This window comes from Myotis brandtii, unplaced genomic scaffold (genome assembly GCF_000412655.1).
Source record: "Myotis brandtii unplaced genomic scaffold, ASM41265v1 scaffold31, whole genome shotgun sequence".
Lineage (NCBI taxonomy): Eukaryota > Metazoa > Chordata > Mammalia > Chiroptera > Vespertilionidae > Myotis > Myotis brandtii.
The window spans coordinates 3,028,885-3,056,141 of NW_005361873.1; the positions used below are offsets into that span (position 1 = coordinate 3,028,885).

Genomic DNA, 27,257 nt, shown 5'->3' on the forward strand with positions numbered 1-27,257 from the left:
TGTTTACTCAAAAGCCCTCATCCCTGGGGGGCCACCTCAGGCAACCTGGTTCAAAGCTGCTCACAGGCCATCCACATTCTCTACCCGCTGCCTGCGTTATTTTTCCCTACAGCACTTGGGGCTGTTTCACACACTACATATTTTACTTATTCGTTATGTTTATTCCTGTCTCTCCCCTAGAATATATGCTCCAGGAGGCTGTATCCCGAGGGCCCAGATCCGTGTCTGGCATGGAATATGGACTCAGTAACTATTGACTGGAAGTGAGGAGTGAGCCATGTCTGCTAACTTGAATGTACTTCTGGCCCCCTCCTATCCAGGGCCCTGTTTGGGGGACATTTGACACCTGCATGTACCAGGAAGCAGGAGGAGAACGAAAACTGAGGTAGTAATTTAAGTTCCACATGATGGAGGGCCCTGCCCTTAACTGAACTTGCACCCAATGCTAAGGATTTTTCATAGATCTTATTCATGCTGGCCCCGCCCTCTCGCTCACCTCCGTTACTCAAAGTTGGCCCAAGAGACCCACTGAGGAGCCAGGGTGGGTGGTAAAGAATATTCTCAGACTTCTGTTCCTTTCTAACCAGCAGGGTCTGGTTAGACTGAGAGTGGGGGCGGCTTTAGCAGGAGAGGGCTCTGCATAGCTCACCTCTCCTTGGCCTCGGCATCCTGGGCTGGGGAGGCGGCTCCTGCACCCTGCGCAGCCTCGGGTGGGTCGGGAGCGCGCGTCCCCGCCCCGTGCAGTGCACCTCGGAGCCGGCGGGATTCCCAGCCCCAGGCCACCGACAGTCCGGGCTTCCGGAGGAGGAGGAGAAGGAGGAGGAGGAGTAAGCGTCCAGGCAGCGCTCACGCACCTCCGAGCAGCTGCGCCGGCGGCCCGGGCGCACCCCGCACCATCCGGTAAGCCAGGAAGGGAGGGGGTGCCCTGGGACGCGCAGCCTGGGGCTCAGAGTGGAGAGCTGGAGGTTCTGGCGAAGGCAGTCGGCTGGATGTGGTTTGGGGGTGGTTTTTAGTTTGGGATTTTGGGTGGAGGATGGGAGTGGGGAGCGGAGAACCGGGGTTTGAGGGTGCCCAGGGGAAAGTGGGGCCTAAGTTTAAAACCTTCCCCACAGCCCGCTGCTGAGAATTTCCCGCCGGAGGGCTTAGGACAGGCTGCAAGCAGGGGCGCTCGGGGCTTGGGTGGGTTTTCTCCTCTTTGCTAAGAGCCGGGTCACACCTTCTCCGGAGGGTGAGCAAACTTTCTGCTCCCCGCCTGCCTGACACCGTCATGTCCTGCAACTGCGAGACCTTCTGGGCGCAGGGTTCTCGCGGGTTCCAGCGAAAGGCGCTGTGTGCTGGCCGGGCTCGCGCCCCTGCAGTGGGCAGGGTTCTCAGAATGAACCCTGCTTGACAGTGAATTCATTTTGCTTGCACCGGAGAGCCTGCCCGCAGGCCACGTTACTGATTAGAGAGAAACATCGGGTTCGTTTTCCTCCCTCTGCCACCCTTTCTGCGTAATTAATTACGGAACACAGAGTCGCCCAGCGAGAAACTTGTTTTGAGGCTTTGAGGCTTCCACAGCAAAGATAATATGAAAAATCCAACATTACCTGGGATTTAATCCGAAGGCAACATAACACTCGACAGGGTTCTGAAAGCAAAGGGAGCTGTGGGCGAGTGTCTGTGCTACTCTGGGGAAGAGAAGGGAACTCCTATACGTACATGAATTCTTACAAATTAAAGAAGTTTCCCAGCTGAATCCCCCAGTTCATAGTAGGGTCTGGAAACGAGGGCTGCGAGGCTATTGCTCCTTAGGTCCATCACATGGGGCGCATCACGGAGGATGAGTTCCAGAAAGCAAGAGGCCACCATGAGCCCCTGGGGTGCCTGCGCACAACAGAGAGTTTTGTTCTGAGCAGCAAGGCCCTTCAGTGTTGATGGAAGATGAGGTGCTATTAACAGGTAACAGGAGAAAGAGTAGCTTCTGTCGATTTCTTTTCAAATCGGGAGGGCCAGCCCAAATCCCGCAGGTGGGCTGGATTGTTCAAGGCCCAAGTAGCAGGCATTCTAGCGCTTGAAAGCGTCCACAATAACGTTGGAGCAGCGTGTGAGATGAGGGCAGCGCCGGGAGACTTTTCAAAAAAGGGAAACATGAAATCTTGGCAGCATTCCAAAGTCAGTCCTTAAAGAAGATAGCTCGAGACCACCTAGGAAAGAATTTATGAAGACAGTTTATGCCAAACTAACTTCTTCCTCTTTTGCAGCAACCAGCCGGTCTGTAGCTAGGGACAGTCATGGCCATTGCTTTTCACGTGTGGGTCCTGACTCATTGGGGTAATGACATCCGTGTAGTGAGTCACACCAGCATTTTTAAAAACATGAAATCATTAGAAGGGAAGAGAAAACATCGGAGTGCATTGCATGTGCCCAAAGTATTGTTTTATGAACCACGTACTTGTGTGTTCATTCTTTTGTTATTATTATTTTTAACGAAAGGCCCCAGGGAAGGGAGGAAGTGAGGCCTCAGCCCCACAACCCCTCCCTGTGTGTGTTTGTCCTGCTGCCCCTGCTTGGGTATACATACTTATGCGGCTGCCCCATTCATCTTCCCAGGCTAACCCCACTCTGCCCACAGTGGGGGTCACCATCTTTTATCTTGCAAATGATATCATCAGTACATTCTGGAAAATGTAATCTTCTTCCTCCCCATTTCTCTAGGCCCCCAGATGTGGAGGTATTTTGCCAGTCAGAATTCATCTCTTATTCCTTTATTTTTAACCTGTTATTGTAAGGGTGTGGTAGCAGCTTAGTTAGGTTCTTTCTAATACGCAGTAGGTAGGTTGGTTCCTTGGTCCTCTTTGGTCCTCACAGCTGGGTGGCTGTTGTTATTTACATTTCACAGAGGTTCCCTAAGTAAGGGACCTATAAAGTCACTGACCCCCCTCCCCCTCATGGACGATCTCAAGTGTGTCCTGCTTTTGCAGAGGCGTGTGACAAAGTCTTATACTGTCCCTAAGGATGAGGTAGGAGAAGAGTGGACATAAAGGAAGTCTGTGCTTCTCCCTGCACCTCTTAGCCACTACAAATCTAGGAGGGTACTCTAAGGAGACTCAAAGAGACACTAATACTAGAATGTTGAGCTCACATTAGGGTTGAAGGTCTAGTTTCGCATTTAGGTTCCAAGAGGCAATGGGGGTTGAGGGGCTGGGTGAAAAGGGTGACCGGATTAAGAAGGAAAAAAACAGCAACACATTGACAACAGTATAGTGATTGCTGAGGGAAAGGAGGGTAGGGGGAGGTGGAAGAGGGCAAAGGGGGGCTAACTGGTGGCAGAAAGAGACTTGACTTTGGGTGGTGAGTGCACCTTGCAGTATGCAAGTGATGTGGTATAGAGTTGTATACTTGAAATCTGTATGGTGTTTTTTTTTAAAAGATTTTTATTGTTTTCAGAGAGGAAGGGAGAGGGAGAGAGAGATAGAAACATTGATGATGAGAGAGAATCATGGATGGGCTGCCTCCTGCACACTCCCTACTGGGGATCAAGCCTGCAAACTGGGCATGTGCCCTGACCTGGAATCAAACTGTGACCTCCTGGTTCATAGGTCGATGCTCTACCACTGAGCCACACTGACTAGGCGAAACCTATATGGTTTTCTTGACCAGTGTCACCCCAATAGATTTAATTAAAAAACATTTTTAAGTAAAGGAAGAAGTGGCTCTGGTGAGTAGCACTTCATGTGAGAGAGAAACCCTGGGTGTTTCAATGGCCCACCAAGTTCTGAGTGAACTACACATAGTGTGAAGTAGCTGCTCCGGAGCAGACAGGGGTTGCAGAGATAAGGGCAGGCCTTTTAATAGACATTTATATGGAGCTTATTATGTGCCAGGCACAGTTATGAGTGTTTCACAGTTTTATCTCAATCCCTGTAACAATATCACGAGTACGGAATGATTGGCACCACTCCCATTTTTCAGATGAGAAGGCTAAGCACAGAGAGATTGAGTAATTTGCATAAGATTACATAACTAGTAAGTAGTAGAACTAGGATCAGAACATTACAACCTGAGCCCTTCACCACTGTCATCTACTCCCAACCTTTTGGATCAAAGGAGCCCGGGCCCACTTTACTCAGTGACCATTCTGGGTGGCCCCTTTGTAGAGGACAGGGACCAACCTCAGGGCATCCGGAGGAAGGTGTCCTGGATGACGAGGGTCTGACTACCAGGCCACATGAGGAACAGGGAGCATTTAACTTTGTAGAAAGGAGCCTGGTCCGGTTATGAGGCCCAGTCCTCAGACACCCGAGGAAGAGGAAGTAGAAGCAGATCAAAGCCCACACTGGGTGATCTTCTGTCTGGACTGGGAGAGGATTCCAAACTGCATTGGTTATGTTGAATTTGATGTTTCTGAATACCCCTTTGAATACTTAAGTTCCTCAGTTTTAAGAGATATATGAGAAAAGTGAACTTCAAAAATAATTGGAAATTAACAGGCTATTCTAAACATTGGTGTTTATAAAAAATAGGGTGCTAAATCAAAGTTCTGACTGAGAAACTTACTCAAGTTCAGTGAAATTTGAAAGGAAAGTACCAGGCCACCAAGTAGAAATTTCAGTGTAAATATTTGAGAACTTTTTCATAACTCACAAACCATTGGTCATTTCAAACCTAATGTGTGTGTGTGTGTGTGTGTTGGGGGTGGGGGGGGGACTATTGTGGGACCACTAGTTTAGCTGTACATGTGTTTCCTGCATTGGAGCTCACGAGGTGGCCTGGGCTGCAGGATCACCTCCTTCCCCAGAGTTTGTGGGGATAAAGGATGCTGAGGATGTCCTGAGGACCAGGTGGGGCCATGTGGGAGAGGGGGCTAGCCTCAGGCCACTCTAAATTCAGCCCAAGAGCAAGGGCACCTCAGCAGCTAGAGTTTCCAGAAATCTAGAAGCTATGGTAGGAGTGAGCAGTCAGTTGAAGGACAATGAATAATATCACTAAATCACCCATAAAGAGTGTGAAAACAGTTAATACAGTCTTGTCTGCTTGCTCTGATCTCAGAGGGGTGAGCAGCTGCAGCAGTTGGGCATAAAGTGGAGATAGAGAACAGAGATTAACTGTCCCCCAATCCCTGCAGTGGACCAGTTGCGGCAGGACCTAGCTGGCGTTGGGCAGGATTTAGTGTTATAATGAGGTTGAAGTTTCTTTTCTTTTCAGACTGCACATTTTAGTTCTTTGGGGACTTTGAAGTGGTTGCTTGAGCAGAAAAGTCATGGTACTTGCGCAAGTGTTCATCTGAGGGCAGGGCGGATGAATCCAAGTATGCATTTTAAGGGGCAGTGGAGGAGAAAAATGAAATTGTTGATTCAGTCCCACACATGTGCCAGCTCAGAGCATGGATTATACATGCTTCAGCTGAAAGAGTAAAGAGTAGCCCGGCTGGTGTTTCTCAGTGGTTGAGCCTGGATTTAGGAACCAGGAGGTCAAGGTTCAATTCCCAGTCAGGGCACATGCCTGGGTTGCAGGCTTGGTCCTAGTGGGGGGCATGCAGGAGGCAGCTGATCAATGATTCTCTCTCATCATTGTTGTTTTTATCTTTTGTCCCCTCTCCCTTCCTCTCTGAAATCAATAAAAAATATATTTAAAAAAAGAAATAGTAAAGAGTAGCAGTGTGTTTGCTTGATGTTACATGTACTTCAGACAGTGGAAGGTTTAGAGGTAGGGGCATTTAGAGCGCAAGGGGTCAGGCTTGAGAAGACCGGCTCATCAGATAAAGGCATAATAAATGCTTGAAAGAAAATACCCCATAAAATTACCAGGGTTCTCAAGTGGACATCAGTCTGTTGTTAAAGATTGAAAACTTTCATATTCACGATTATTATATTCCCAAAAGTCATAGCTTATCTTCAGACATTCCGATAGCAAGCAATCGGGAGAGAAGCTGGAGTTTTTTTTCGTAGTGAGTCCAGGCTTATGGGACATGTTCAAGGTTTTCTTACTTTGGAGACCAGTTTTTAGACATTGGTCATGTTATTTTTGGCTTATTTCAGGGTGCAAAGTGATTTTTTCCCCTTGACTGAAGTATGAGAATTGCTTAGTCTTGTTGGACAGAGGGGAAAATGTGCACTTTTGCTTTTTCTCCCTTGCAAATGTGATTCTTCAGTCCATTATGGTGAAGTAAAAAAAAGCAGAAATTGAGAATGTATGAGATGCTAATGTTAGGGATGTTAGAATTTGGCTTTAATTGTTGCTTGCATTTGTTTCCCCAAGATCTATGTAATCTTCGCCTAACTAGAGAACACAAGTAAATTTAATGACCCTTCAAGGGAAAATATAAGCTTCAAAAAATGATTCTCTTCCAAGGCGCCTTTGTATTCTTCGTGCATGGCCTTGCGAACAGCAAAACGCCCGCTGAAGGCAAAGGCAGGGCAGGCTGAGGGGGCAGCTTCCTGTGGGTTGGCTCTGAAGGTGCCAGGTTGAAAAAGAAGAAAAATTAGGAGATGATGAATGTGGATCAGTGGTTGTCAACATAACCTCTTTCTACTAACCTTTGTGTAGATTCCCCAGAGAATGTAATTCTATCTGGGGGCGGGGGGGAAGGAAAGAAATAATTATAAGATGAAGATCTGGAAACAGTATCATGTAAACCTACATATTTTCCTCTCAGAGCCTCTTTAAATTTCCCACTAAATTACCCCAGCAGGGGAGGAGAGTGCACCTGTGCTTCTGGGAGTCCGAAGCAGAGGCCAAGGATCCCAGAAGCAAGTGGATGTTTATCTGGAATATTCATTTGATTTTTGCAGTTTGCTCTGTATCATAGCTGAACTGATTTAATAAAAAAAATAATCCTCCAAGTCTTCTCTTAAAATTGATGCTCCAGGAGAACATGCCAGATATGCTCGAGGCTTTGGGGTTTATTTGGCATCTTGAGTCCTAGGCAAGCAGATGGGGGGACCTACTTTCTGCCCCTCGCTTGGTAAGGCCCCTCCCCTCTGGCTCCCTCCTGGCTGGACCCCTTCATACAAGCCAGGAGTCCCAGGGTGCCTGGAGCCCGACTGCTTTCACTGTGCCAAGTTCTGGTTTTCTTGTAATCGGGGCTTGTGGGTGGAGTAGGTGGAGAAGCTGTGAATCCCAGACCCAGGAGGATAAGATGATCATCAGAAAGTGTAGCTTTCTTGCTGCTCTGTCTCCAGCTCTTAAATAAATCACTACTTTGATTTAAACTTCCTTTTCTGGGTAATAGAGATAGAAATACCCAATTTCTCTCCTTTTAGCTCGGTTGTCAAAAGAATGATTCTGCTCTGGGCTGTAAAGAACAGTGTGTGCTGCTTGGAGACAGACACCTGAGCAATAACTAGGAATTAGGCTTATTTACCAACTCATCCTCTAAGCATTCAGGATCTCACTCGCCTGAGTCTTATTGTTCCAGGTATTTCAAAAAACTACACTAACTAAAATGGAAAGGGTGGTTGTTTCCCCGGTATCATTAAAATGGTAATGCACCTGGCTGTGTAATATGTACATCCCTCTGAAGGTTCAGTGAGAGGCAAAGTCAGATCCTCAGGCGGTCTGATTTATATTCTCTCCTTATTAAAACGATCCCAGTAACCTGTGTGGTGGGCTTTCAGAGAGGGGAGAGGGTCCCCGTGGGCTGAGATATTTGAACAGGACCCCATGGGGCAAGTGGTGACTGAGCCCTACCCTCAAAGGTAGATAGGAATCTGGAGAGGAGGGGGATGCCAGTCCAGGCTGGCAGGTGGAATAGAGTGGACAAGGGCTCAGAGGACCATCTTTGAGGTCCCCTCCCAGGTTCCTATGCCATAATGAGCCCTCCCTTTCTTAATGAGCCCTTTGAACCTGTTGTCTGTTTGTGTCATCAGACTTTTGTGTTGCACCTTAACGTGTGTGTGCTTTTGTGTGTGTGTGTGTGTGTGCTTTTGTGTGTGTGTGTGTGTGTGTGTGTGTGTGAAGCCTTAATTCTTTGGAGTTACAGGCCTTTACTTTTCAACTTCTATTAAATGTTTTATAGTTGAGCTCACAATGTTTAGAATATTTTTGTTGGGCTGAATTAACTTATACTAATCTCAGCATGCTTAAAACTAGTACTCTTTTTCCTTGAAGTACATGTATATGAAAATGTACCTGGTAATAAACATATTTATTGAAGATGGGATATACTGGGATAGATTAATGGCATTTTGAAAATGGTTTTCTTCCAAAAAATATATTTGTTGTTTACTTATAGTAAGAGTGATGGGTAAAAGGGAAGTCATTTTTAATGGACTCTCTAGGACAGTTTATAGAATCATCTTATCAAAAAGAACATTGTTGCCCTAACCAGTTTGGCTCAGTGGATAGAGCGTCGGCCTGTGGACTGAAAGGTCCCAGGTTTGATTCCAGTCAAGGGCATGTACCTTGGTTGTGGGCACATCCCCAGTGGGGGGTGTGCAGGAGGCAGCTGATCGATGTTTCTCTCTCATTGATGTTTCTGACTCTCTATCCTCTCCCTTTCTCTCTGTAAAAAAAATCAATAAAATATATATATTTTTAAAAAGAACATTGTTATTTTAAAAATTAATTCTAGCAGCTATATTACTTGCCCAGGGCTGCCATAACAAAATACCAAAGACCGAGTGGCTTAAACAACAGAAATTTATTTTCTCGGAGGACCGTGGCTGCCTTCAGCACAAATACTCTCCCTGGTTTGGAGAAGGGTGGTTCCTTGCAACCCCATCAGAGCACTGCTTTTCTGTGGAGAGGAAGCAGCACACGAGCTCTTGGGAAGAGCAAAGCTGGATCCTTAAAGGCTGGCCACGGAGGGAGCCTCCACTGGGGAGGGGTGTCTGGATGTCCCAGCACCATTTTTTCTCACCTGTGGTGGTCCTTTGCTTTGAGGAGCTCTCAGTTACATTCCTTCCAAGTACATTGGTCAAAAAGTACTGGTTTTTAAATTATTTCCTTATTTAAAACAATTTTTAGAATTTTCAAAATATGGACAATATAAAATTTACCATTTTTAAGTGTACCAGTCAGTGGCATTAAGTACATTCACTTTGTTGTCCAACCATCACCACTATCCATCTCCAGAACTTGTTCCTCACCCCAGACTGAAACTCTGAACCATCAAACACTAATGCCCCATTGTCTTCTCCCCGTCGCCCTTGACAACCACCACTCTACTCTCTGTCTTTATGTAATTTGAAGAGTCGGTACATCATTTCAGTGGAACTATGTAATATTTGCCCTTGTGGGTCTGGCTTATTGCATTTAGCATTATGTTTTGAAGGTTCATCCATGTTGTAGCATATGCCAGAGTTTCCTCTTTCTAAGGCTGAATAATATTCTGTTGCACATACATACTATGTTTTGTTTATTCATTCATTTGCCAGTGTACCTTTGGGTTGCTTCCACCTTTTGGCTATTGTGAGTAATGTTGTTGTGGAGATTGCACAATAACTATTGGAGTCCCTCCTTTAATTTTTTCTCTTTAGGTGTATACCCAGAGTTGGAATTGAGGGATCATAAGATATTCCATGTTTAAATTTTTGAGTAACTGCTCTACGGTCTCTCATAGCAGCTGCGCCATTTTATATTCCCACCAGCAAAACATAAAGGTTTTGATTTCTTACATCCTTGCTGACACTTATTGTTTTCTGTTTTTTTTTGTTTTGTTTTGTTTTCTGTTTTTTAGAATTTTATTTTAAATAACAACCATCCCAATGGGTGTGAGTTATCTCACTGTGAAGCACTGCTTTTTGATAGTTAGTCATTGACTTGACACTAGTGCTTTTAAACATCCTTTCACTGAAGAATCAGGAATAGAGCAAACATAAGTAAACAATATTTGGAGTCCAGAAAACCTAGCTATGTCAGTGTGGTCGACTTGAGATTCCATGCCTCAATATGCCTAGAATTTTTTGAAGTCCAGACCAAGAAAAGCAAGATCCAGAAAAAGGCAGGAGTTAATTAACCTTGTGACATTTCTGTGGTGGGGACCCCAGCCCCACCGTGGGAATGGCCTCATTTTGTGGCTGCAACAGGACATCTGTGTTGGGATATGAGACAGCACAGCATCCTGGCACGCATGCAATGGGGTAGCTGAATAGAGCCCTGTTCTATTACATAACTCCTTTGCCCGAATTCCACATTCACCAGCTACTCTTCTGATCTTAAATTTTATTTCCTAGACTGTGTAAAATATGCTCTGATCCACTTGGGCATTTTATTCCTTATTGTAATTCAACAAATTGATGCTCTGGTTATAAATCGTTCTGCTGTGCTTTGTCAGTGTGACTCAGTTCATGAGAGCTTCCTCACATAGGGCGCTGTGAAAACCCAGCTTCCTAAATCTGCAGGGCTGGGCTGAGGTGTGGCCACTGGGGGCAGTGCGCCTGCCACCCCCACACCTATCTCAGAGTCAGGCCTCATCAAGTCTCAGGAAATCCTTTCCCCACAGAGGTTTTACAGTGTGTTTTCTTCCCTGTGTGGGCAACTGAAGCCTCTGATGGAATGGGAGAACTCTGCCTCAGGTTCAGGGTTGGGAAAGAGAGTGAAAGAAGATAACATTGTGGCTTCTCCACATTATAAGAAATTGATTCAATAAGTATTTATTGCTCGTGTGCTGTGAGCCAGGCCTTGTGTGGGTTGCTGGAAGTACTGCAGTGAAGAGCAGGGAGGCCTTGCCCTGATGGTGCTTATGGTAAAGAGTCAGGAGGACAGAGAAGGCCACTAGAGGATTGGTCTGAGCAGTCCTAGCAAAGCCTGTACTATGGGGTGTATTGCAAAGATCTGCTACTGTCTGCAAACATCTCCAGAGGCTCAAGGGACAGTCATTGTGTTCCAGTCCCTGGTTGTTCATGCAATAATCATTGGCTGGACTGAGCCATAGTGGGACAGAGCTGGGAAACACTAACTTTAAAAATTACTTTCTGGCCTATTGACTACTATATAGGTACTCAGGGCATTATTAGAGGAGGCGAGTTTAGGAGTCTCAACCCCTTACTCATTTTCTTGCACAGCTGGTGGAGGAAGGAGTCCCATTCATTAATTGTCTCTCCATTTCAGGTGTTGGATGAATATCTAGCTCCATGAAATATTAAGTCCTTTGTCTGGTTTTGGAAATTGTCCTTCTATTGGCATTGATTCTGATTTTAAGACAGAGAAATTCTTCAGGCTTGAGATCGTGTTCCACATTTAGCTCCTAGAAACAAGTAGCTGCTGTGCAGTGAAGTGGGAATAGACAGGAACATGCACCCACAATTTCTTGGCCAGCTGTCAATCACCATGTTTTTGAGGTCTGCTGGGTAACCGAGTGCCTTCTCGGAAATACCAGGGAATGGCATGAAAAAGTTGATAGTGTAGAGCAAGCATGTCAAACTCGCGGCTTGCAGGCCGTAGGCCTCGTTTAAATGACATGCTTGGTGTAGAGAAATTTGGGAAGTATGTCCATTTGCAAGGGGAGAAGGAACCCAGTGTGTTAGTAGCCAGAGTGTCAGACCTCAAAAGTAAGATGCATGCTCAAGTCAAAGATGGTTGTCAGGAGGAGAAGACTCTAGGGCAGCCGTGGGCAAACTCCGGCCCGTTTGAAATGAATAAAACTAAAAAAAAAGACCGTACCCTTTTATGTAATGATGTTTACTTTGAATTTATATTAGTTCACACAAACACTCCATCCATGCTTTTGTTCCGGCCCTCCGGGCCAGTTTAAGAACCCATCGTGGCCCTCGAGTCAAAAAGTTTGCCCACCCCTGAATTAGCTCAAAGAAATTTGTATTGAGGAAAATATAGCTCTTAATAAGCTCTTAAGACATGTGTCTTAGAAGTGGTCAAAGTCATAGACCCAGATCCTATTGCCAGACGTAATTTAACTCTGATTATTCAGGAAAAGGACTGAAAGCTTATAGAAAATGTCTAGCAGAAGAAGAGTGATTTTTACAGACCCATCCAAGCAGCATTCAGTCTTCTTCAGTCCAAGGAGCTACTGGACATTGTAGCATCCCATGTTCATGGACATGGTAGGCTCATCCACAGTGTGACTCAGAGCAGTCATACCACAGAGAATAACCTTGTAATAAAAGCCCTGCCTTTTTATGGCAGAGTTGGGTCTTGAAGAAAGTTCTCCTTGATGTCCAGTCTTTAATTTTCAGTCCTTAGGCTTAAACAATTTTAGAACATTTTGGCATTTGAGGATTTATTAAATACTAATTACCTATAATAATAAAAGCGTAATATGCTTATTAGACTGGAAGTCCTTTCAGACGACCTTCTGGACGGGGCCGAAGCAGAGGCAGCCATGGCAGCGACGGGGGGGCCAAGCCCCTTGCACGGATTTCGTGCATCGGGCCTCTAGTATGTCTAGTAAGTACTGTGCTTGGGGAAATAGAGGGATCTGAAATAGAATTGACACTTAGTGGAACTTATCCTTTTTTCTGAAGGGAACCAAAGTCCCAAATAACTGAGATTTGTGATCTTGCCACGTTGCTATATTCTGGGTGCTTTTTCTGTCTGTGCTGGGGTGTGTGTGTCTGTTCTGGGGTGTGTGTGTGTGTGCGCATGCACACACTCGTTTTTCAGGGGTTATAGGCATATTTTGGATTTTTCTTTAATGTGCTAGTCCTGTTCCTGAGTTGGCAATCACTGGGAAAACTCAGCTGCTGATGTTTACTCCTTAACATGGAAATAAAGGTTGTCTAATTCCAAGGCAACAGCCTGATTGGTGTGTGTACCATCATAACCCACCAAGATATTGATGAAGAGCCTTTATTCACCCCATAGAAGGTTGCATGTCCCAGAACATCTCACTAAATTGGGGAGATGGAGAGCATTGCTTGACCTGTGTCTTTAAGAAGCTGAGTGCCCAGGAGTGCTGTGGGAACCTAGGTTGGAGGAGGAAAGACTGGATAGTCAGAAGAGGGATGAAAGTGTTGGGGCCATGCATGGGAGAAGGGGTGATGTTAACATAGCCACGAAAGGTGTCTGGGGCCTGCTAATCTTGTTCTTTCTTCCTGGATTTGAGATATATTTGTATCCCTCTCCTCTCCAGAAGTTGGCCTAAACTACCCCATGCACAGGTAGACTTCCTTTTCAGGTGTGGCTTTGAGGTGAGGTGGTAACTTTTCATTATTGTTGGCAAGGCCTGACTTAAAGGATTCACAGAAAAGGGATCTGCAAACTTGAGAATTGAAGTGACAAGAGCAAGTAGAAGGTGGTGGCTCACAGGGAATCTAAAAAGAAGTGAGCTGGGGAAGAGGATCGTCAGCATTTTTAAAGCGCTGCCCTGAAAGGAGATCGCAAAGGCTCTGACGTTAGAGGCTCGGGCACGATTCTTTGCTGGGATGCGTTGCCTTATAGAAATGCTTTAGGGGTATCCAGCTGGCTCTGAGCTAACCATTTGCCCAACTCAGAACCTTCAAGCCTCTCATTTGATCTTTGTGTGACTCTACCCACTTAGGTAGAGGTAAGCTGGGTGTACCGTCAATTCTGATTTGGGTGCCTGGTCACATTTCCATGTGATGAGGGAATTAAGCTCCCAAAGCTGTGACTCTGAAGTTCCAACCTTGGCCTTCTTGGCCACTAGAGTGTGGCCTGGTGGGATGTTACCTTTGGTTTCTCAGATGCCTTTGTGGGAGAGAGATTGGGTGATGGGTCATGAGGGTGACATCTCTGTGTTGTGCTAGGGACTGTTGTTCTTAAGAATATGAGGAAGAAAGACATAAGAACAGGTAACTGTTCTGGGTGTCTGGGGCCTGCTAATCATGAGACTTTTATGGCTCAGGCCAGAACAGAGGTTGGTGTCCTAGGTGGCATGCCTACTTTTGGAGTTTGTGAATGGAAGACAAAGAAGATAGAATCGCACTGCAAATGAGAATTTTGTTCTGAAATTTGAATAGGTCATTAGGTCTTCTTCCTCTGCAGGCTGGTCACCATGGGTATTTGGATCTGTGGCATTGGCTGGGAGCTTCTGGGGTGCCTCTCTGGGTGCTCTTTCTGTCTGTGCTGGGGTGTGTGTGTGTGTGTGCATGCACACACTCATTTTTCAGGGGTTATAGGCATATTTTGGATTTTTCTTTAATGTGCTAGTCCTGTTCCTGAGTTGGCAATCACTGGGAAAACTCAGCTGCTGATGTTTACTCCTTAACATGGAAATAAAGGTTGTCTAATTCCAAGGCAACAGCCTGATTGGTGTGTGTACCATCATAACCCACCAAGATATTGATGAAGAGCCTTTATTCACCCCATAGAAGGTTGCATGTCCCAGAACATCTCACTAAATTGGGGAGATGGAGAGCATTGCTTGACCTGTGTCTTTAAGAAGCTGAGTGCCCAGGAGTGCTGTGGGAACCTAGGTTGGAGGAGGAAAGACTGGATAGTCAGAAGAGGGATGAAAGTGTTGGGGCCATGCATGGGAGAAGGGGTGATGTTAACATAGCCACGAAAGGTGTCTGGGGCCTGCTAATCATGTTCTTTCCTCCTGGATTTGAGATATATTTGTATCCCTCTCCTCCCCAGAAGTTGGCCTAAACTACCCCATGCACAGGTAGACTTCCTTTTCAGGTGTGGCTTTGAGGTGAGGTGGTAACTTTTCATTATTGTTGGCAAGGCTGCTTTTAGCAGCTCAGAAGAACAATTAATCTCTTATTGCTGCTCCGGGAAGCTTGGTTAGGATGTTTCCTCTTGAGGAAGTTATTTTTAATGATGCTGATATCATGGATCCAACATTATGAAAATATGGGAGAAGCAGAGGCGCAGAGGGCTCCTTCAAGTGCTGCGTTTCCTGTTTGCTGTGTTCAGGAGAGAGCAGCTGCCTGCCTCTCAGCACCCGCCCCCCACACACGAGTGAGCTGGTGCCAGACGACCTTTCCCTCGCCGCCTGCTGTGAGCCAGATGTTCCTGGTGAGAATATCAGTCTCTGGGGCTGCTACCCAGACATGCTGGCAGCTTCTGAATGGTGACACAGTGAGTTTATGTTTCTGCAAAGCTCAGAAAGGCAGCCTTGGTTTTGATAACGGATGCTATACAAAATCCGGCCTTGCTAAGCTTCCTGCTTGCTGTGGGTCACTGTGCCATTGACCGCCCATGCTGATTACTCTGAGACTTGGATGAAAACAATATTGCCTCGTGGACTTTTGCAAGGGTGCGAGGTGACTGCTTTAAAGGAGAGACCAGAGGTCTGTCCTCCAAACCTTTGTCTCTGGGATTCAAGAACTGAGAGGGAAAAACAGTGGAAACATAATACTCTTTGTAATACCTTAAGCAATAAAACAAAATTAAAAACAAACAAACAACAAAAAAAAACCCAGTGGAAACAAAACCCCTGCTTTTATGCGAAGGCTGCCGAAACGGTGGCTGCTGGGGAGGGGTTGTCTAGCATTTCATTCCCTAAAGAACCTCTGATACTGTTATTCGCCCAGAACCTTTGGCTCTGTTATTCACTCACTCTTGTCTCCAGGTATGTTTGTCAGCGCACAGATCAGCCTTTCTACTTTCAGGGTCTTTGCAGATGTGACTTTCATTATGTTTGGTCTCTCTGCATCCCTAAATGGTTCATTAGATGAACAGGAGTGGTGTAAGGAGGAGAAAAAGGAGGAATTAAGAAACATTTGCTCTATGGTAGGTAAATGGCTGATATTTCTTGGGTCTGTCTCTTTCACAGCTGTATTTTATGCTGGTCCTTGGTCAGCTCTGTGAGGGGGGTTGTCGATGTTTCTTTCTGACCCAAGAGAGTGACCACAGCTGGGGCCAGCAATGTGTGCAGATGTGGAGAACAGTATAGCCAGGGGGCCAGCAGCTGAGACAGAACACGGAAAACACAATCCCGGCTTTATTTTCATTGTTTTATGCACTTTTGCTGTTTTTCTATTAACAGTCTTGACACTAGATGAAGCCTGGTGCTTCCCTTTGCTCAGCTTATTACGTTGTCTGTAATACTGATTTCTAATAAAAATGATATGTACAAGCCAGACTTCATCTTATTTCCCTTCTGTAAATAGAGAGATTATTACCATCTTTTTGATGGATGGAGCAGCATGAATTCCAGGATGTACATGTTTCTCATGATAACTTTCAAGCAACCTAAACAAATAACTACTGAGTTATTTTTATTGTAATTTTATTCATTTGTCTAGAACACATAGATCAGTTAACTATGTGGTGAATTTGGTAGAATTGGCTGACAGGGGAGTGGCTGATGTCTGAAGAACAAGCCTAAGCTTTTCTGTCCCAAATAGGATTGCTTAGCTAATAATAATAATAATAATAATAGTCCCGGCTACTATTTATTGATCTTACCTGGATCCAGGCGAGTGACATTTTATGCAATATCACATTTAAACTTTAACAGCAATCCCATGAAGTAGGTACTGATGCCATCTTTGTTTTCCTGATGGAAAAACTGAAGCTCAGATCTTTCTTTTTTTCTTTTTCATTGCTCTAGAGGAGAGGTTGGCAAACTCTTTCTATAGAAGACCAGAGAGTAAATATTTTAGCCTTTGGGACACACTATCTCTGTGACAACTCCTCAGCTCTGTTATTGCAATACTACAGAAGCCTTTAAAAATGCAAAACCAAACAAAGGTGGCTGTGTTCCAAATAAAACTTTATTTCTGACACTGATATTTGGATTTCATGTACTTTTCTCATGTCACATAATATTACCATTCTTTTGACTTTTTTAACCATTAAAAATGTAAAAATCATTCTTTACTTGCAGTCAGTACAGGAGCCGGTGGTTGGCAAGATTTGCTGATCCCTGATGTAGATGATGAGCAGAGAAGGAAGAATGGGTTGGGCTGTGGTGGTAGGAAGGACACTCCTGCCAGAGGGAACAGCATATGTGCAGGTAGCAGACAGCATGAAGTATTTGAGGAAATGCAATCAATGCAAGTACAGTTTGATAGGATATGTGGCATGATCGGAGGAGACATCAAGGCCTAAGTTATAACCTTATAGGACATTTTAATGATTTTGGACTTTATCCTTAGATCAATGAGAAGGCATTAAAAGAATTAGGCAAAGGAATGACAAGGGCAGTTTTTTGTGTGTTTTTTGTTTTTTTTTAAAAGATCATTGGCTGATGTGTGGAGAAAGAATTACAGTGGGTTACTAACAGTAGAAGCGAAAAAACCAGCTGGGTGATCATTGTAGCTATTAGTGAATGTAGCCAGACCATATCCTGACAACAGCATCTTCGGGCAGCGAGGATGAGCAGGTTTGCAGAGGAGGAAAATGTGGCTGGGAGAGACGAGTGTCTTGCCTGGCCACATAGCAAATGGAAGTAGAGCAAAGATGAAGACCCTGGTCTTTCGGTGACTTTTTCCCTGTATGGTGTGAAATTCTAACATTCTACAATTGAAATTACGTTTATCTTCATCTGTCATTTATCTCTGACCCTCCAACTGAAGAGCTAGCTACTCCTCTCTGCCTCTCATAAAATTCTCATGAATGAGGATAGTGCCTCTTAGGTTTGAGTCATTAATTCTCATTTTCTGAGGAAATTAATTTTGTTGTTGAGGGAAATAACCCCTTGTTCAAATAAGAGAAAGGCCGAAGATGATACTGTGGGGATGGTTTTATGTTATTTTTGTGCTGGCATTTGACAGGGAGCTGAATACTACTTTAAAGGCCAGCTTTTCTTACAATTTGCATAGCTCTCTTTCCCAAGTGAGAATTGGCACGCTCTCTTCTACCTTTGGAGGAATAATTCATCTGGCTGGGCCTCAGAGTCACACCAGTTCTGACACAGGCATATACATAACTCTGGCTCAGAGCACTCCATCTTTTGAACAATATGATGCCAGGAGCAGTTGGAGTTTGTTTCTATGGGGGGTGGGGAAGAAAGGAAGAGGGAAAGGTGAGACGCATGCCTTGAAGCAAAAAGGGAGATTTTGCTTCAGTTTCTCTGGGGTTGTGCCTGAGAGGTGGCAGTGGGTGACACTGACCTACAGTGGGGGTGGGAGAATGGGAGCTTCAGAAAGCTTTAGGTGGGTGGACCCCAGTGGTGGTAACTGTTCAGTGAATCTTGGTTTTGGCTGGTATTTCATTCAAATCACTGTTATTTGTCACTTTGTATTCCTTCCCCATTATAAGGGCAGGTCTGTGGGTCCTGGTCTGTGTCTCAAGTATCTCCTCCTATCCCATGTCAACTAGGTGTTTCATCAGCAGAAAGGATTTATTCAGGAAAAAGAAAGGCTTGCAAACCAGGGCATGCAGACAGGGCAAGTCATGTGCAAGTTCTGGCCTGTGCCAATATGGAAGGTATTTAAAGGAGGGAAAGGGAGTAAAGGGAATGGAAATTAGAACCATAGAGCTTTACTACGAACACAGAGTTCTCCCTTGTAGGGCTCTCACAATGCTTCCATAATCCCTAGCTCCTCGCATAGACCCTCCCGACTTAGTTTGCTTAAAGTGCCAGTTAGTCTTTATCACCCACAGTGGACAGTGTCTTGCACACAGCAGGTGTTCAGTATTTAATACTGGCTCTGTTGACCTGTTACCTTTGGCATCCATGCTGCACAGTGCAACTTCTCTCAAAAATGTCAGAATTTTCTAATCTGAAGTCTTCAGAAAGAAGACACTTGGGATATCCCGAAAACAGGACAAATTTTAGGAGGATCATCCATTGAGGATCTTCTCCCTTTATGCAACTTATGTTGTCCACTTCTCTTTTCTTCATCCCTTTTGACTAGAATTAGGTTGTATGTCTTTGTTGTTGTATAGTAGATGTTCAATAGCAATATGCTGAATTAGTTCACTCCTGATACTGATTTTATTTATTCTCTGTAGGCTCTTTTTGTTGTTGTTGTTAATCCTCACCCAAGGATATTTTTCCATTGATCTTTTAGAGAAAGTAGAAAAGAGAGGGAAAGACAGAGAGAAACATCAATGTGAGAGAAACACATAGATTGGTTGCCTCCTACATGCGCCCTGACCAGGGCCCAGTCAGGGAGGAGACTACAACCAAGGTATGTGCCCTAGACTGGAATCAAACTCGGGACCCTTTGGTCCACAGGCCTACTCTCTATCCACTGAGCCAAACTGGCTGGGACTCTGTAGGTTCTTTACATATTCACTCAGGTATAGGTGATGAGGCTGAAGTTGCAAGCTCAGAGGTATTGATGTACTCTCTCTCTTTTTCTCTTCATTCTTTCATCAGTTATTGAAAGTTGATTATGTGCCAGGTATTGGGGTAAGTTATGCGGAGTGGGGGGGCAACAACAAAAGAAGACATGGTGTCTGAAATATATTCCAGTCTAGTGGAGAGAGAACAAGAAATAATGGTCACTTTGTATGAGGTGTGGGCAGCCATGTGGGTCTCTCCCTGACCTAGTGGGTAGGACCTCCCCGCTGAAATCTCAAAGGTGGTCAAGAGCAATTGGAGTCCTTGAGCAGCTGTGGGTGAATTAACAGGTTCTGCACTTGCCTTTCTCCATGTGTGCACAGTGGAGATGTCTGCCCAGAGGTCAATTTCTAACAGAACATCTCAGCAGTCTGCATCTAACTCTGACCACTCCTGGGAATATGAGTATTATGAGATTGGACCAGCTTCCTTTGAAGGACTGAAGGCTCATAAATGTAAGTCTTTTACAATTCTCCACTGTAAGCATAATATGTATTTGTCTCAACTGGTGAAATCCCCAGTGATTACTTTTCTATCTTTTTGCAGAACTCTGTCCTCTACCCCCACAAAGTCCCAGAAAACACCCCCCTTTAAACACACTGATTGCTCATGGATGGTATTACATGAGGTCCTTGATGATTCTGAGTGACAAGGAATTGAAAGATGGGGAAACATGAATCAATGTCAGTCTTAAGTTGAGATACTGCATTAAAGCTCTAACAATTCCAGCTCTCCCAATCTGTTTAAACATTTGGACCTTCAAATGTTGTATAAATGCGACAAAAGTAGAATCTGGAACTATTAATTCTGAAGAACCTTGTTATGTAACACATGGTCATCGACATCTTTCAGTCCATTAGTTTTCTGGAACTGGAGCTAGGAGAGCATTCTCTGTGTATGTTCATGATGATGGGCAAGAATAGCCTGTGATCATTCCTAACTCTGTGTTATTTGACTCATGTGTCATGTTATTGGACTGATTAATGATCCAGCACAGAGCAAGGAAATATAATTATGTGAGAGGTTACTGTCCAATTCCAGTCATAACTGAAAGCTGACTGTCCTGTGTGAAGCATCTGTGTTTTCTTAAGTAGAGTTGACATAACAAGCGGGAACTGCTGCCCACTCCCAGGTCCTGTCCTGATTACCCCATAAATAGTCCAGAGATGTGTGCTTGTTTCAGAATGAATATCTGCAACACCACCAACATTTTAGGTTTGTAACTGACTCAGATTAATGGGACACATTAGGAAATATAAGACAGATTAGAACTGGGGATATAGATGTGGCAAAGGAAAAGCATTTGCTCGTTTAGTATTTCCTCGCCACTCCCATGCTGACCTTGGCATTCATCATCCCTCACACTGATTTGCTGTTCCTTGCAAGGAGGTCAACTTGAGGGGAAGTTATTTTATTATGATGCACACCATTTAGAACTCCACTGGCCATGTGCTCTACCCTTTACTGTAATGCTCTCTTAGAAGCTCCGTCTCTAGACAGGACAGAAGCTGCTGCTCAAAGCTTCTGGAAGGCTTCTCTTGGCTTCCTGAACCATGGCACTCATCAGAACCTCACTCTGTTTGAACCTCTATGTGACTTCCTCCCAAGAAAGGGTGTTTCCATGAAGACCAGGAGCTGTGTGTCCCCCAGTTTACCACAGTGCCATGCCCATGAAACTTTGCATATAAATATCATTTCAGGAGAGCTTGTATATTCCTAGGGTGCAATGGGATTCTCCATTCATCCCTGAAAGGGGCTTAGGGTGAGAATATATCTTGGGGTTGGACCACACGGCAGAGGATGCAGTAGAGAAGAAATAAAGGAAATAATTTAAGGAAGTAGAATTTTGTTTGAAGGGGAATGTAAATAAGCAAAACTGCATAAATGAGCAAGGAAAAAGGAAACATATTGTGATGAGAAACATAGGTGCCGCATTATCAAGAAAACATTTGGAAATGCTGTTGAATCACAGAGATTCTGAAATTCTAACTACAGAACCTCCCGGCTCTGCCCCCCTAAGACTCCTCCTATGCTGGGACCCTCCCATGCCCACATTATTGCTGCTTTTTGATCAGGGCTCTGGGGCCCTAGAAGGGCAGAGGGAAAGGTCTGGGCTGGGTGAACGCACCCTCTCCCCCTTCTGCCCACCTTGGGTTTGGGAAGCAGAGGATCGATGGGGATGCAGCTCCCATTGCAGGAAAGCCGCCCTCCTGAGAACCCCTTCCTCATACACAGAATTTAAAAGTGAAGCCATGAGACTAGATTCACCTCTCAGCTGAATGTGATGCTGGTGTGTGTCGTCGTAGAATTTGCTCTGGTTCTGCAGGCAGCTGATGAAGTACGGTGAGCTGTCATTTATTTGTACAATGGTGTTGCACAGTCTGTGCCCCCATCATTGAGTTGTTATTGTTACCTGTCAGTTGCACTTGCTTACATGTGTTTTTTTGGGACTTGTCCTTGTGTCTTTTTTAGGCCTCATTTCCATTATAAGGCAAAGTGTACAATTTCTATTTCCTTGGCCCACTTAATCCCAGGAAAGATACATGGGTTTTGCATCCAGAATGCTGACTATTCAGCACATTGTTGAATAATAGCTGTTAACCTTTAGGCAGTAGTATATGTAGAATGAAAGTATAATTATACAAGGTAACCTGCTTTCTTTACTTTAGAAAAAATGAATTAGAATTTAATTAGAACAATGCTTTGCATTTATACATTTAGTGTCTAAGCCATTCGTGTTTTTTTTTTTTAAATTGCTAAGCATTCTCACTGCATGCCCACATAGGTTGACTTCTTAGAATAAATCAGAAAATGTAAAATAATTCAGCTCAGTTGTCTCTTCCAGATTTGAGACCCTAGTGTATTTGTGCCAGGGTCTGTAGACAGTCCAGTCTCATCCCTGTCCTAGGGACATACACATGACTATCTCCCAAGACAGGGTCAAGGAAGGGCCCATGTAGCAAAGCACAGACAAAAATGCCACAGGGTTCAAGGACGGGAGAGAGCTCATCAGCTGGGGAAACTCGCCCAGGCTTGGTGAAGGAGATGGTGTAAGGCATGGCTTTAAGGGTGGATGGACTTGCATCAGCTCTAGGTTGGGGACAGTTGTTCTAGCCAGGTAAAGGTAAGAGCCTCTGAAAAGTCATGGGGATTAGGAAGTTGTGGCTAAGATTAAGGTAAATACAGGGACACAATGTTCCTAGTCTGATGTGAAACATGGGTTTTAAGGTAGGGGTAAGCTGGGAGAAAATAATTTAACAATAATAGCTGTAAAATGTAGATTACCTTTTTCTCAGATGCCAGGCATTGTTTAAAGTGCTTTATGTATGGAAACTTTTTTAACCTGGAGAAGGTTGGGTCTATCTTTTTGTCATAAGAGAGCAATATTATCAGAGCTGGGATAAAGCCAGTTCACACTGAGCTGCACAAGGAAAGATAGAAGAGAACACAGGAGGCCATTTGATTATTCTCAGCAAGAGACAATGAGGACCTCAACTATTCCAGCATGCACAGCAGTGAAAAAATAAATGGGTTGGTTTGAATCAGAATTCATTTAAAACAGTATATTGTAGTTTATTCTAAAAATGGCATTTTCTAACTCAAGATACTTCAATGGAATCTTGGGGTCCTGGGTGGCCTATGTATGTCCTTAGTTCCTTTACGGGGAAGTGGAAACCAGTGGTCAATAAGGCAGAAGTCTCTCAGTGTCACCTGAGATGAGAACATGGAGGTGACCCAGACTCTTCTCTCTCTCTCATCCCTGCATCTTACCTGTCCCCAGTTGATGGATGGGTCAGGGCTGTCCCATAGATTGTTGATGTACCAACAATCATTTCATGTACCAAATAGTTCAGATTTCTTGAATGCTCCGGTTTTCAGCTCCTGCGAAATGCTAATCCCAGTATTCACTGTCTTGCAGATTCTATTGTGATTGGATTTTGGGTTGGTCTCGCAGTCTTCGTGATTTTCATGTTTTTTGTGCTGACTTTGCTGGCCAAGACAGGAGCCCCACACCAAGAGTAAGTTTGGGCTGTTCCTACATATCTATAAAGCTCCACAGGGAACTGAAGAAGCAGAAATAGTATCCAGGGCTGGGGTTGCTTCCAGGGGTGTGGAGAGAAGGGCTTGGTGATGGATAACGGCCTGCATCTAGGCACCTGTGGGTGGGATCTGCCTTCCTCCCGGCCTCTGGCCTCTGGGGCTTGTTTTCAAGTGGATCCTTGTGAACCTGGGTTTCTTGGTTCTTTCTTATAGTTTGATGCTGATGCAGGCCTGATTTTTATGTTGAAGTGCTTATTAATTAGGATGTGTTCTCTGCTTAGTCCCAAGAGAATTTAGATGACTCGCCAGATTAAAAACACGGAACAAGGACAACGACTACTAAGTAGGATGAAAACTAGTTTTTAAAAACATGTCAAGAAGTAGAGAAATAATTTTTACTGAATATTCTATTGAATTTATCATTGCCAATAAACACTGAGTTTAATGCTGAGTTTCCTTGGATCTAGGATTAAAAAAGAAAACACTAAAGATTATGTGTTATTCATAGCAGGACAAAGAATATTTGTGTTGGGCTTTGGATTCATGGAGAAAATTATTACGTGGTTGCTTAAAGAATACTGAGCAACATTAGAAGGTATTTGTTCAATTATGGTTTTCAAAAACTCAGAAATGTTTTGGAGAATTTTTTCCCCAACTTTTTTAAAAAAGGGAAATAAAACCTATGTTGAATACTGTTTTAGTTGACTCCAGCAGACACAGTAGCATACTAAAATTAGGTAATTGGAAGAGCTTTTAATGAAGGGGCTATTCATAAGTTGTGGCCAGGGAGAAGGACAACCCCACAGGACAGTGCAGCATTGTAAGTTGATGGTCTAGTTTCATTTTTTTGCATGTATCTGTTCAATTTTCCCAGCACCATTTATTAAAGAGACTGTCTTTATTCTATTGTATGCTCTTGCCTCTTTTGTCAAATAGTATTTGACCATAATGGTGTGGGTTGATTTCTGGTCTATATACCTATTCTTATGCCAGTACCAGGCTTTTTTTTTATTATTATAATGACTTTGTAGTATAGTTTGATATCCAGTATTATGATCCCTCCAACTTTTTTCTTGTTTCTCAAGATTGCTGAGGCTATTTGTGGTCTTTTTTGGTTCCATATAAATTTTTGGAATATTTGTTCTAGATCTGTGAAATATGCCATTGGTATTTTAATAGGGATTGCATTGGATCTATAGATTGCTTTGGGTAGTATGGACATTTTAATGATATTAATTCTTCCAACTCATGAACATGGTGTATTCTTCCACTTGCTTGTATCTTCCTCTACCTCTTTTTTCAATGTCCTGTAGTTTTCCAAGTATAGGTCTTTTACCTCCTTGGTTAAGTTTATTCCTAGGTAACTTATTTTTTTGTTGCAATGGTAAATGGGATTGTGTGTGTGTGTTTTTTAAGTTTCTCTTTCTTAGAGTTCATTATTGGTGTATAATTACCATATTCTTATTACCATTTCACTATACAGTCTCCAGTATCTGTTCTTCAGTCTTCAGCCTACACTTGAACTATAACAAATGTCTGGGTAAAGGGAACAGCTCTGTCCATACTCAGCTATGTCCAGACATCTGGATCTGGAAAAAAAATTAAACGCATTTTACATGAAAGGATAATACCATTTTATTGAAGCATAGGGAGCTATATGGTTGAGAATCTCATTAATAGACACTTAAAAAGACAAAAACTTCCCCCTTTCTCTGTCCATGTCCTTATGGACATCTGCACATACCTTTTCTTCTATTATATTGGTCCATGAATTTGGAAACATGATGTGGATTGCAACAGTAGTAAGAGAAGTCGAGTACAAACTCAGATTAGGGCACATCTCATAGAGTGGTCAGGGAATAATAACACCTCAGTGGGACAGATGGATTCTTATGATGTAGTTACTGAGATGGATTTGTCTGATGTGGGATGCAGGTGATTGTACAGATGGGAACCCTACCTCAAAGTATAGCATCACTTCCTGTGATGGTTAATTTTATGGGTCAACTTGGCCAGGCCATGGTACTCAGATATTTGGTCAAACATTATCCCAGATGTTTCTGTGAAGATCTTGTGTGTATGTGTGTGTGTGTGTGTTTAAATGAGATGAACATTTAAGTCAGTATTCTTTGAGTAAAGCAGAACATCCCTATTATATGGGTGGTTTTCATCTAATCAGTAGAAGGCCTTCCTAGAAACAGACTAACCTGCCTCAAGCTAAAAGGAATGCTGCAGACTGCCTCACACTCGAACTGCAACTCTGCCCTGGGTCTGCAGCCTGCCAGTCTACCTGCAGATTTTGGACTTGCCAGTCTCCAGAATCACATGGACCAATTCCTTAAAATAAATCTGTATCTCTCTCTCTCTATAGGATAGAAAGATGATAGATAGATAGATAGATAGATAGATAGATAGATAGATAGATAGGAAGGAAGGAAAAAATGAAAGAAAGAAAAGAAAGAAATAAAGAAAGAAAGAGAAGGAAGGAAGGAAGGATGGAAGGAAAGAAGGAAGAGGAGAGAAAGAAAAACAGGTGATACACAACACACACACACACACACACACACACACACACACACACACACGGATCCTGTTGACTGTTTCTCTGGAGAATCTGACTAGTACATTTCCTTAACGTGTCATGTTGACCCTGGGTAGCTGAGACTTGCATTTCCAGTCTTCTAATTGGCAGTTCAGTTCAACTGCAAATGGTTTCTCATTTGATGGCGTTTCTGAATAATCTCAATCAAAGAACAGGGGTCACTGTAACTCCACATGCTTTCAATGAGGTTAAGGAGAAAGTCTTACCTTTTTGTTTTACTTTTAATAAAATAATAGATTAGCCCTCTGAGGCACACTTTAAGTATTTTTTTTGAGTCTAGGGCAATGTAAGACATGGCATTTTGTTGCAGTATATCAATAGAAAACTGAAAGAAACAGACATGCAAAAAATCCCTAAATGGATCAGTTAAAAAGGCTTTTTGATCTTAATAAACTTGACATTTATTTGGCAGAAATTTTCTCTAAAATGGCCATTATTTTTTCCATTCAGCCAACTTTAATATAAAATAAACCATTTTAATTTTTCTTGTGATAATCAGGCATGGAGGAAAGAATGATGAAATCATTGAGAATACTAATAAAAACCTTTTTAAAACATGTTTATTATATGCCAGGGTCTCGCATATAATAAACCTGACCACTCTATGAGATGTGCCCTAATCTCGTGATTTTCATGTTCTCACTAAATCCCCACAGGAAGATGAAATAAACCCTGTAAGTGTTCCCACTTTACAGATAAGAAAAATGAGGCAGAATCGTTTGTCTGAGTTCTCACAGGTAAAACAAACAGAAAAATGCTGTGAACCAGGCAAAGCCTCTTAGACTCTGAAGCTCCTGTTATTAATCACTACGTTGAATCAAAGATATTAGTAAGCAGTCAGATTTGTTTTCTGTTATCACATAGCTAATCAAGTGTGTGCTCTAGGATCAAATATTTCCAGATTGACTTGCTGAGATTTTGGCTGGATTCTTAAGCCTCTCTATGCTTGACATTCCTCATTTGTAAAAATACAGTCATCCCTGCCTCCTAGGATTATAGTAAAGATTAAGCAAGCTAATGCCTATGGCGCCGAGGGCATATGCTGTGCTCACAATGGTCAGTGAAGATTAGGCCACCCCTTCAGTGCTGGTGGAAGTCCTGGTGGCAGCTCAAGGGTCCAGGTGAGGAGTAGGAGGGAGAAGAATAACCCACCTCACATGGGACAACCAGACCAGAAACATTCACATAGCATTTACACTTGTCAGAATGGTGCCTCATTCTCCCCCAGCGTCAGCTTGGGTGTGTCTCTTGGTGAAACAGTAAGATGAATAGAGAGAATCTACGTAGAGAGTCTTGGTGATGGATAGAAAGGACGGATATGTCTGAGTTCTGGTTGCTTTAAACACCAGACTCTCTGGTTGGTTTGTCCTAAGGACAGTTACTTCCTCAAGTAGGATATCACGAATATGATTCCAATGTTCTGGTTAAGATACCTGACCAAGTCTGCAAGCTCCACACAGATCAGTGGTGAACCTACTACTTAATTCTTTTTTCCCATGGAGGCATCTCAGGGGTGGGTGGGTGGGTTTG

General features: G+C 43.7%; 1 protein-coding gene across 2 annotated transcripts in view; it reads left to right on the forward strand.

Annotated features, from left to right (window-relative positions):
- The first annotated feature begins 666 nt into the window (after positions 1–666).
- MRAP2 (melanocortin 2 receptor accessory protein 2) overlaps positions 667–27,257 on the forward strand; it is a 36,770-nt gene continuing 10,179 nt past the window's right edge. Inside the window, exons 1-3 of one of the 2 annotated variants that reach the window (XM_005869952.2) lie at positions 667–900; positions 19,408–19,539; positions 23,004–23,103. In XM_005869952.2, the coding sequence (XP_005870014.1) occupies positions 19,413–19,539; positions 23,004–23,103 (227 nt within the window). In that variant the 5' untranslated portion in view covers positions 667–900; positions 19,408–19,412. Of the gene's footprint in view, positions 901–19,407; positions 19,540–21,319; positions 21,428–23,003; positions 23,104–27,257 lie in introns of those variants that run through there. The other variant, XM_014542669.1, reaches the window with a different exon arrangement.